The following is a 12,524-nucleotide window of genomic DNA, read 5'->3' as shown; positions in this document are numbered from 1 at the left end:
GTTGAAACGCTTTTAAAAATGCTTGTTTACAGGCACGATTACCTGCACTTAATATCATCTGCATGTTGTAATTACTTTTTTATTTAAAAAAGGCTCTTTCTTTAGACTGCCTCTTTCGAGTCTTTTACATGAATCCATATCCATATAGTAACTATACTATCGATGACGGTAGATATAAGGGGCGGGCTTTTTCGGGTCCTAGAAGAGACAGAGATACCATTTAATAATAGGTCAAAACTTCATATTCTCCTTCTTTACCTAAATAGTTAGTTCTATAGTATTTTAAAGCTTGAAGCAAGAGGACGCACTTTTCTTTCGCTAAGAGAGGAAGCCCTCAGATTAATTTGCAGGACTTCTATCGTCCTTTGGGACCTAAACAGTAGAGATCACGGGTAAAACGTCGTTAACAACGGCGCGACACGGGAACCTGAGGGGATGGCTAAACATCATCCAGATTTAATCTTCTGCCGCAAACAGGCGGGAGTAGGTGAGTAGTCCTTTACAGAGAGAGAGAGACCATTGCTCTGCAGCTAGTACCTGAAGGAGAGTTTGTCGTTTAAAGATGGCCGGGCGGGGACGGAGCAAAGTAATTCTAAACTGTGCACGGTAGCCATTCAAGTTAATTTCAGCTACTCGTTCCCAACCGGCATGCTGGGCAATTCTGCCATGTTTAATGGCATGTGCTGTAGCTAAAAGCTTTTTGTAAGCTGGGCGCCTGTACAAATGTGATTAATAAAAATTTTATTTTAATATTAAAATGGGTTATTTAGGCCACTCATTCCGTCAGTTCATAACAACCTCACAGGGTGGTTGGTGGTTGTGGGGAAAACAGGCGGGAGTATTACCGGTATGCATGTTCGCTGCCTTGAGATACTTATAAAGTAATAAAGGTGAGGTAAAAAAAATCCATCACCCATTTTCAGGATCAATGTCTCCATCATGTAAAAGTAAAGTGCCCAAAATGGGCAAACTGAAGAATTTGAGAGTAATTACGGCTGGGCAAGAAGGCAGGATAATGATAAAGGGAGTGACTGAAATTAGAGCATTCTGAAATGCATTAAGTATAAGGTGACCAGATTTTCAGATTGGTAAAGAGGGACACCTTTGACCCCGGGGGGGGGGGTTTGATTAAAATTTTTATACGGAGTAACAAAAATTTTCATACAACGCAAAAATAGTATTGTAATATTTTTTTATTTCAACATAATTACAATTTACAAATATAAATTGTAACTGTTGCCAAACATCAAAATTTTGACCACGTGACCATAAGGATGCTGCAGATTGCTAAGTGTGAAAATGGTCGCTAAGTGTGAAAAATGGTCAGTCACTTTTTTCAATGCCATTGTAACTTTGGTCACTATACCACCTTTCTTGCCACAGTTCTTCAGTGAATAACTGCAGCTGATAAGTTAGTAACATAAGTGAATCTGGTTTCCCCATTTGACTTTTTCAAAAGGTCACAAAAGGCAATTACATGACCCCAGGACACTGAAACCATCATAAATACAAATCTGTTGCCAAACATCAAAATTTTGATCGCGTGACCATGAGGATGCTGCAACGGTCGCTAAGTGTGAAAATGGTTGCTAAGTGTGAAAAATGGTCATCAGTCACTTTTTCAATGCCATTGTAACTTTGGTCACTATACCACCTTTCTTGCCACAGTTCTTAAGTGAATAATCGCAGCTGGTATTTTGTATTTTGGATAGAATCTTTTTTTAAATAGTCTAAGACAATTTTAAAAAAGAATCCACACAGAATAAATTGAAGTAAAACATTTCAAACTATTCCACACAGAATAAATTGAAGTAAAACTATTTTTAAAAATTCTATGCACAATATATTTCAAAATATTGTCCATAGAATTTTTAAAAATGGTTCACTCAATTTATTTGGATATAATCTTTTTTAAATAGTTCAAGACAATTTAAAAAAAAGAATCCACACAGCATAAAACTATTTTAAAAATCCTATGCACAATAATAAAATTTATTGTTAAAATACATTAAAAAAATAAAAGAAAAAAACCCAGCTCACTTACCAGCAGGCAGGCACTCCAAGTCAATCCAGAATGATGTAGATGTTAATACAAAGAACTGAGCAAATTAAAATGGTGAAAATGGTCCCAGGGAAATATTTTTCCCACACGAGCCGACCTCCAACCTCTGTGCCCCTCCCCTCCAGGAAATCCAGGAAGGAACTCTCGCTACTTCTCTAGCCAAACTATTTCCTGGAGCTCTATGGTACTGGGTCATCTTTTCTTATAAAAGTAAGTAAAATGGGCAGGGGGGGTCCGTTTTCTTGCTTTAACATTTTATCTTCAATAAAAGTACTGAGACAAAGGTTAGAGTGTTTTGTCTTGCCCCGGTTAGGATTTCTTGAGCAAATCCACTGGGCTTTCAACATGAAGCCAAAAAATTGGGACTTTTTAAAAACGCCTCGGGACATGGGACAAATTGTTATAAATCGTGACTGCCCGCCAAAATCGGGACGTCTGGTCACTTTAATTAAGTAGAGTGTTCTGAAGATTATGCCCTTTTATTTGTATATCATTTTTATATCTTAGTATCCTAGGCCAGATGCCCATTCTTTTCTTAAAGTTCCCCAAAAAGTGTGTATCAGGTGATTCTCTGATTTCTGACAATTCAATCCAACAAAATTAAAATTAACCACTGGTTACAAGAAAGTAGTAGAATCTTTGCCTGTTTTGTGCATCCAGTTAATTATGACTTATTCAATAAACGCTTATATAGCATGATATATGTAACCAGGATCAGTTAAGGAATCTTCAAACACAATTTTCACACACACACACACACACACACACACACACTTACTATTTTACATGGATATAGCAAAAAAAATTTTTTTAATTTACTGACAACAAGATCCTTTAATCTACAGTTGTGACATTCTGGCCTCTCCTTTTTGTTAGGAAGCTGAGCAATAAAGCATATGCGTCTATATGCTATTGACGATGCGTGAAAAGCTGGCATTATAAAGAATCCCTAGGAAATCTATAGAATGTGTGAACTACTTGTTGCACCAATGAAAGCTAGAATGGTATTTTAGCAGGAATATTTTATACTTTGCCAGTTTGCCTTTTGGCATTGCATTGAATGCTTAGGAAATTTATGAAATATTAAGCACTTCATACTTTGACATTCCATTTTTAGCATTCTATAGATTGCCTAGGCATTCTATAAAACCTAATTTCATACATTGACAGTAATATAGACATATGAGCAGTGTGGTGGCCTAGTGGTGAAGACACTTGTCTCCCAAATCCCAGATACTGGCAGATGTTTTTCTCTCAGACCACAAATCTAGCAACTGGCAGGTATTTATGGTGATTACAGTGTCAGGTGATCACCTTTGTGTTGTTCTGACAAGCAAAGTCAATAGGAAGCCAGATTCACTCAACAACCAAGTTACTTACCAACTGCAGTGATTCGCTTAACTGAGGAGAAAGATCACAAGATCATTAAATGAAATATCATTAAGTGTCTTTCTTAACAACAGATATTTTGGGCTCAATTGTCATAATTTGAGGATTACCTGTATGTCACTAAGTCTCTGACTTAGTGGAACATAAGCCTTCATTACCGTTTTTAAAAACAATGATTATCTCACTTCACATATACATGAATATTAGCATAATAAGAGAATGCATGATATTTAAATTGGTGTTTAGTTTTGAACTCTAAATATCAATATGACTTTATTTTTTGCTATTGCAGCTATTGGGAGACTATGTGAAAAATGTAAGTATAGCTTTATATATATTTGTTGTGAATTCATGCCAGAATCTTTCACTAATTGACTAAAATATCAACATCTATTTTGTGAATATAATGAATTTCTTGGAATAATTTAAGATAAAATCATTAAAGGTTTGAATTTCATTTCCAAAAGCTGTTTTGATGCATGCAGAGGTGTAGTTAAAACCTATCTGCAAATTTTAAAAACAATTATGTGATCATGTGGCATCTGCAAAAGGTCCGGTTGTCTAAAGCTCTATTTTCATGTGCAAGTAAATTCTATATGTAGATAGTCTTTGGAACTAAATTTCATATATGTACAGTGGGGCAAAAAAGTATTTAGTCAACCACCAATTGTGCAAGTTCTCCCACTTAAAAAGATGAGGCCTGTAATTGGCATCATAGGTAGACCTCAACTGTAGCTGTATAATTGCACTTTGAATAGACTCGTGACATACCTGACTAGCAACTCCTTTGACCTAAATCAGGAAACTTGGTTGATTTGGTATTGTGTTTCCAATAAGCTAGATAGTTAATTAAAATATGAGAGTAGCCAAAACATTTTATAATTTGAAAATAAAATAGTAGAAAGAATGAAATATGAAGGGGGAGTGTGATAACCTGTCACCAAATACTAAGAGGTTTAGTAGCTCTTTGAATTGAGACTGAAAATGGTATAGAAAGCAATATAGAAAGCTTAAATGAATGTGTTTGCCATTTCCAGTTGATAACTTTCTACTGTATTTTAAATCAGCTGTTTCTGAGTTGTTTTTCAAAGATGGGCTGATACATAACCATACTATGATCAGAAGATAAAGCATAGCAAATCTATGTCTACAAATGTGAGAAGTAACAAAAGTAGCAACTTATATGAAATCTGTTTTTAGCACCAAATGATAGCTTAGAAATATTTTACTGAATCAGCTCACAGGTGTCAGTCTTAATACTGTATACATCAAATATATCGCTGGTCCTTTCAGGCAAGCGGGAATATATGCAACATATTTACCTGAAAGACAACTATGGAAAGACCCCTCAGCAGAGGAAAATTGGACCAAGAAAGGCTTATAAAAATGCACCTAATTTCTGTGCCAGCTTCCTTACAGATAAAGAAATGGAAACATAATTAGTTCAAGATAGTTTAAAATGTTTATTGTGAAGATTTTTTTTAAATAATGCTGCTAGTGGCATGATATGCAGTTTTCCTTGACTCTAAGGTAGGGATAAGTAATATTTCAGTGGATATAGGAGGATGCATTATCATTTCACATTATTTGAATGGTAGCCAAAGGTATCATCCTGACATACTGATGGATAGTTCTGTTGTTTCTGTGGTGGTGTCATGGTTCCAAGTAACATTCCCAATGAAAGAAAACTCCGAGACTTGAGTTTCCTCAAAGTTCCATTTTATTAGAGATTTCATATTGGCAAGCCTTCCAGGTCTGATAGGTTTGTTTTTAGGTGTGTTAAATTATTCTCAAAAGTAATACATCTATTTCAGCCATCTTTATTTTTTAGTTATAGCTGGCAAATATTGATAGTGAAATTCTAGCTACCAAATGACTTCAAAAAGTATTCTAAGGTCTGCATGCTGTACACAGAGTGCTGAAAACTTGCCATTATGAGGCAGAAGCAATAGTGCAAGTTACTATAGACTAGGAAAATATGGATAGAGAAATGTAGTTGTTATACTTCCTCATGATCAATTGCTTCATGCCACACTAATGTAAACCAATAATTTTATTCCTTCTGGAAACTAGAAATTGAATGCTGGTGGCAAGATTTTGAGCAGAGGAATTATAGTTTTTCACATCCAATAAAAATGGAACTGAACTGCAAAAAGAAGTCACTTGTTCTTTCAGTAGGAATAAACTTACATGAATTAGGGCACAGATAATAAATGTGAATCTCTTCATTGGTAGGTATTTTTAAATCTATTTATATGGTCCAGTACTTGACATTGTCTTATTTATATTTTACTGCATTCATTGGTGTGTATTATTAAGTTCATTTTCAACTCCTAATCACCACATAGATTTTTCCATAACAATCTGTCTCCAACCTGATATTTCAAATCTTCCCAACTTCAATCATCGCCACTGTAACGGAGTTTCTTCACCTTGCTGTTGGTCACACTCTTCTTTCCCTCAACCTTTCTCAACATCAGGCCCTTCTCTAGGAAGCTAGGTCTTTGCATAATGTGGCCAGAGTAGAATAATTTGAGCCAGGTCATTTTGTGCCGTGAGTGAGAATTCTGGATTGATTTGTTTGATGATCCATGTGTTTGTTTGTTTTTGGGCTTACCATAGTATTCTCTGGAACCTTCTTCAATACCAAAGTTCAAAAATGTCAATGTCCCTCCTATCCCACTTCTTCAACATTCAACTTTCACTTCCATAATGGATCACCGGGAGTTTATTTACATTCCTTGCCCAGTAGTGATCTTTATAGTTATAGAGACATTACAGCACGTGTATCTCTTTTCCAAGGACTTCATGTCTGCTCTACCAAGTGCTAGTTGCAGTATGTTTTTTGACTGCTTGTTCCATACAGTTGATTGTTGATTCTAAAAGATGTTATCTATCACTTCAATACCTTCACTGCCAATATTTCATTGACTTCTGTTCATTCTGTGCGATTCCACCCCCATCACTGACTTCAGTGATGTGTTTCTAAATTGCTTTGTTAGCATTGTCTAAATGCTACTTGTCTTTTCAGCATTTCTTTTGTGTAGTGAATAAATAGTTTATAAACTCTTGAGTTTTCCATCCTAAGAAAAATTGTAAGCTTGTATTGACAAAATATTATTTTGGATTGATTCATTATATTTGTTTCTGCCTAAACTTGATAGTGCTTTCTAGAAGAAAGAAAAAGGTTAGAGTTGGTTAAAGAGGATTCTTTCCCCATACACTACAAAATGGTAGTTTGATTAAAGATATGGTGAAAGTCACTTATATGCCAGTTGCCTTTTGCAACTTCTAAATCCAGCTTGAAAATAATGTAAAGTGATATATTTATATTTGGATGTTAAAAACCCACTGCAACATGTAAGGTGAAAGAAAAAGGTCCAGTGATTACCCTTCAAATGCATTTCATATGTAATCAATTGGACTATAGCTTTGCTTTGTTTGAATGTTATCTTCTGTATATCTCTTATCTCAAGTGAAATGTGTATACTTTTGTTTTCAGGTGATGGCAAATGTGTTATCTGTGACTCTTATGTACGGCCTTGTACACTGGTGCGCATTTGTGATGAATGCAACTATGGCTCTTATCAAGGACGCTGTGTGATATGTGGGGGTCCTGGAGTCTCTGATGCTTATTACTGCAAGGAATGTACTATTCAGGAAAAAGATGTAAGTTTTATAGATTTTTTTTATTTTTATCCTTTTAAACATATGTACATACATACAGTGTATTCAGAAACTATTCAGGCCCCCTTCACTTTTGTCAATTTTGTTATGCTTTAGCCTGATTCTACAATTGCTGAAATTCATTTTTTCCCCATTAATCTACACTTAGCACCCTATAATGACAAAGTGAAAACAGAATTTTAGAAATGTCTGCAAATTTGTTAAAAAGAAAAAACTGAAATATTACATTGGCATAAGTATTCAGACCTTCACTCAGTACTTTGTTGAAGCACCTTTGGCAGCAATTACAGCCTCAAGTCTTTTTGGGTACTCTTCTTTGCAAATCCTCTCAAGATGAGTCTGTGAACAGTCATTTTCAGGTCCCTCCAGAGATGTTCAATAAGGTTCAAGTCAGGGCTCTGGCTGGGCTACTCTAGGACATTCACAAAGTTGTCCCTAAGCCACTCCGGTGTTGTCTTGGCTATGTATTGTCATGTTGGAAAGTGAACCTTCAGCCCAGTCTTAGGTCCTCAGCGCTGTGGAACAGGTTTTCCTTAAAGATATCCCTGTACTTTGCTCCATTCAGCTTTCCCTCAACCCTGACCAATTTCCCTGCTGCTGAAAAACTCCCCCACAGCATGTTGCTGCCACCACCAAGCTTCACTGTTGGGATGATATTTGGAAGGTGATGAGCAGTACCTGGTTTCCTTCAGACATAACATTTAGAGGCAAACAATTCAATGCTGATTTCATCAGACCAGAGATACCTGTTCCTCACAGTCTGAGAGTCCTTCAGGTGCTTTTTTGCAAACTCCAAGCAGGCTTTCATGTGTTTTGCACTGAGGAGAGGCTTCCATCTAGCCATTCTGCCATAAAGCTCAGATTGTGGAAGGCTGTAGTGATTGTTGTATCATCTCACACAGGATCTCTTGCGTTCAATCAGAGTGACCATCGGGTTCTTAGTCACCTCTCTTACTAAGGCCCTTCCTCCACCAATTGCTCAGTTTGACTTGGCAACCAGCTTTTGGAACAGTCCTGATTGTGCCAAAAATCTTCCATTTGACAATTATGGAGGTCATTGTATTGTTAGAACCTTCAGCGCAGCAGAAATTTCATTGTAGCCTTCCCCAGATCTGTGCCTTGCAATAATCCTATCTCTGAGCTCTGCAGGCTCCTTTGATCTCATGGCTTTTGCTTTGCTACAGTATGCATTGCCAGCTGTGACAGCTTCTATAGAGAGGTGTGTACCTTCCCGAATCACGTCCAAAGAATTTAATTTACCACAGATTGACTCCAATCAAAATATAGAAACGTCAGCAATGATTAAGAGAAATATGGGGCAGCAGACCTAAATTTTAAGTGTTTGTTGCAAAAGCTCTGAATACTTATGGCACTGTAACTATGTAAACTTTGGGCATTTGAATTTAAATGTATGTACTTTTATTTTTAACTAATATGTGGCCTTTTATATTAAACTGCCTAAAAGTGAGAATTCTTATTCAAATTTTCTCTAATTAATTTTTGGGCATAATTCTATATCTTATTATTTAAATTATAGGAGGTTAGAACTAATTGTTTAAAGAAACTTCTAGTACTATAGTACACAATATCATTAAGAGTAAAAGAATTGAAATGGAAATGGGCTAGTCACATAGCAAGAAGAACTGATGGCAGGTGGACCAAGTCAGTCATAGAAAGGATCCCACTTGATAAAAAGCATCCACAAAAAAGTCCTAAAACAAGATGGATGATGAGATCAGCAAGTATTGTGGACCCAATTGGCAAAATAAAGCTTAGGACCATATTGGTTGAAAAATTGTGAAAGAAGACTTCATTCTGCAGTGGATAGACAATGGCTAAATTATGATTAGTTGAACATTAGGGTATCAGTTGAATAAATATACAGTAGTTTGGAAGATAATTGGAGAGCCAGTTTGGTCCAGCATTTAAGGCACCATGCTAAAACCAGAAGACTCTTGAATTCTATGAAATCTAGTTGGGTGACCGCTGAGAGCCTGACTGCTATGAGCCACAATGGTGCAGTTGTTAGAGTGCAGTACTGTAGGTTACTTCTGTTGACTGCCGACTGCCTGCAATCTGAAAGTTCAAATCCCACCAGGCTCAAGGTTGACTCAGCCTTCCATCCTTCCAAGGTGGGTAAAATGAGGATCCAGATTGTTGGGGGCAAAATGTTGACTCTGTACACCACTTAAGAGAGGGCTGTAAAGCACTGTGAAGTCAGTATATAAATCTAAATGCTATTGTCACTCTCTTTCAGCCCATAATAGCTGGCTCAGATACCAAATTGTTTGGTCAATTCCTGTCATAACCAATGGATCAATATTGGTTCAATGGAAAAAGCAGACCCTGCACTTGTAATGATAGGAAGAAATAAAAGTTGAAAAGATAAGAAAAAAAATATGTGCAAAAATCTTTCCCATTTTAGCAGATTGATTTCAAAAGTCATTCAGATGAACCAAAAAAACCACAAAGTATTTAATAAGTACAATATTATTCCACAAGCATTATTATTTTTACAAAGTTAGTATATCTGCCATATACTGTGTCTTACTTTTAAAAAAAACCTGTACTTTGAATATATTATATCCATTCGCTTATACCTTTATTTGATTTTTGCAACTTTTTGTTGTCTATGCCTGCTTCATTGTTTTTATTTATTTGTTTCAAATTCTATGTTCCTGAGTTTCAGGAAAGTGCTGTTCAAATAATGCACCTTTTGGGCAATGACAATTGATTGTAGAATTTTATGGAGAAATTGCATTGAAACAAATCCTACCCTTTTGTATTTCTATGCTAGTCTCATCAAATTTAGTGGCAGGTTTCTTTTAAATAAGTGCTTTGTAAGACTGCAGTCTGGAATGTAAAGTACTATCTCTTAATTTGATATTAGGAATAGGACATCATAATTGTCTATAGGCAGTATGTGGGTTAATACAGGACATAACATATCTCATTCTTGCACACATCCATACACACAGACACATATTCTATTGGAATTGTGATATACAGATACTATGATTATTCCTTTTGGAATCTATTAGGCTTAGCTTGTTCTAACTGTTTGTTTTTCGCACTGTTCCAGAGAGATGGCTGTCCCAAGATTGTCAATTTGGGGAGTTCAAAAACAGATCTCTTTTATGAGCGAAAGAAATATGGCTTCAAAAAAAGATGATCCCATCTCCATTTTGAAAGTACTCCTGAAAAATTTTGGACTTCATTTTTATAGGAAAGCAATTAAATTAAATATAATACTTTGATGGAAAATATTGCTTACTAAAAATTATTGACATTTTTCAATGAAAACAAATATTGAGTTAAATATTATAATTTGAATCACTAAGTAAGTAAATTGGAATTCAGACCCTGGATCTTGATAGACATAGACCTTTTTTCTAACATAATTCTTTCATTGTATATTAGATCAAACTCAAGGTTTTCTGAAGAATTTGATTAGCTGTTATTTCAGTGTTATGGTGGATTATATCACAATAAAGTTTTATAATAGTCTTCTAATGAAAACTCTCATATCTACATTTCTTGAACTTAGGTTGGGGTGTGTGTGATAGTTATTAGTTTGTTAGTTATCAGGGAGTTAAATTCAGGCATAAATTGATAGTGGTAGTTTAATATCCATAACAATAAAGGGCTATAAACAGTAATCTAGAATTGCTCAGTGACTGAGACAACATATAAGCTGAATAAATCAATAAAGAACATTTGGTATTACCCTAACTTGTGTTTCTTGCATCAGTACAATATGATTATACCATACAACATTTTTTCCTATGAAAGTTTATCTGCCCTTTGAGCCATACTCAGATTATTTACTTGTTTATTGTTCAGCAAAGGGTATTGTTCAGATACTAATATAGTATCTGAAATTCCAGGTGCAAATCATGAGAAGCAGGATTTTAAAAGTTGGGTGTGCCTCTTTTTATTGTGCAATAGTCTCCTATTTACAAAATCAAAATTACAAAATGTCATGTGTTATTATTAGCTATAAATCACAGCCAAATTTTACGTATGTTGTAGTCCGTTTAGAAAAAAAGCATATGGTTGTTATAGAGACTTTAAACACAAAGGTAATAAAATACATATCCACAAATCAGGTTTAGGAAAGGAAATACCCTCACATCCTCCTAATCCTGTTCTCAGGTATTCTTAAGGTTTTTAGAAAGACATAATTTCCAATTGCTTTTATTCACTTCCAATGTATTTAATTATTTAAGCATATAAGGTCATACTGCAGACTTGTTACTCAAATGGTGTTTTGGAATAGGACATAACCATGTGATTTATTTAACAACTACATGATTAGGCTGTAGTGTGGCAGTGAATCAGTACACTGTATTTCAGCCTCCCTCAAAACAAATATTTTAATGTACCTGTTTAGGAAATAGTAAGGAAGGAATTGGGGATCATAACATTATTTTTTAATAATCTTTTGGTTCTTAAAATATGCAAATTGCAACCAATTTGTATTTAACACTATTATTCTAGGAAGATGTTTAACATTATAATTGCAGACCATTTTATTCATAGAGATTTAAATGGAGGAACATGTACTGTGCAAGGATCTCTCAAGGAGCTCCTTTACAGAATGTAAATTTTAACATTATCACAATATTCCCTAATGGACTGCATTATTTCAGTCCAAATGAGTGAATAATTTTTTTATGGTCATTATAGAATATAATAATTTTGTGGGAGATGACCTATTATAAAAACTTTTTAAAATTTCTCGTGTGTATTTTGTGATCATGCAATAAGTAGAAATACATACAAAATTCTGAACAAACACCAGTTATCAGACTGAAAATTTTGGAACTTTCATTCCTCACTTAATTTCATTGGCCTTTAAATCAGGCAAGTGACAAAAGATTATTTTTTAAAAAGTAGAGGTAATTTAGAAACTTGTCATCTCATCATGAATTAATAACTACCTAAAAATTATGTGGCAGTTTTAGACAGCTAGAATTTAGTGCAATAGGTGTTATAAAACACACATTGAGAACTACCATGTTTCTTTGTAGGGCTTTAGTCATAATTGAAGGGAATTACCAAGTCCATGGAACATGTTAAAATAGTGGAAAGATAAAAAAGTGATCTGGAGAAAACAATCTTGTTAGGTGTCTACTGTAACTAATCGGCATTCACAAAACAGCAATTTTCTTTTTCTACAATTCTCATTCATTGCAGTGGGGATATGCAAGACGTATTTTGTATACATTGGCTTCCTTTCTCAATATATGTTTGTACATACAGTGGTTCTGTATAAAAAGGCTGTACAACTGCCTGAAAATTGCAGTATTTACCCAGACCAGGATGGATTCATAACTATTAAGCTTGGGTTAGATCATGAGAGCAGACATGAAAAGACCTATTA

General features: G+C 35.0%; 1 protein-coding gene across 1 annotated transcript; it reads left to right on the top strand.

Annotated features, from left to right (window-relative positions):
* Positions 1 to 209: 209 nt before the first annotated feature.
* PHF5A (PHD finger protein 5A) lies at positions 210 to 10,870 on the top strand. Its single transcript, XM_032220750.1, has 4 exons — positions 210 to 487; positions 3,744 to 3,767; positions 6,954 to 7,120; positions 10,221 to 10,870. Exons 1-4 carry the CDS (start codon positions 436 to 438, stop codon positions 10,308 to 10,310), a joined length of 333 nt encoding a protein of 110 aa, XP_032076641.1. The 5' UTR covers positions 210 to 435; the 3' UTR covers positions 10,311 to 10,870.
* Positions 10,871 to 12,524: the final 1,654 nt, after the last annotated feature.

Source organism: Thamnophis elegans, chromosome 7, assembly GCF_009769535.1.
Source record: "Thamnophis elegans isolate rThaEle1 chromosome 7, rThaEle1.pri, whole genome shotgun sequence".
Lineage (NCBI taxonomy): Eukaryota > Metazoa > Chordata > Lepidosauria > Squamata > Colubridae > Thamnophis > Thamnophis elegans.
This window is presented reverse-complemented; position numbering and strand designations above follow the sequence as displayed.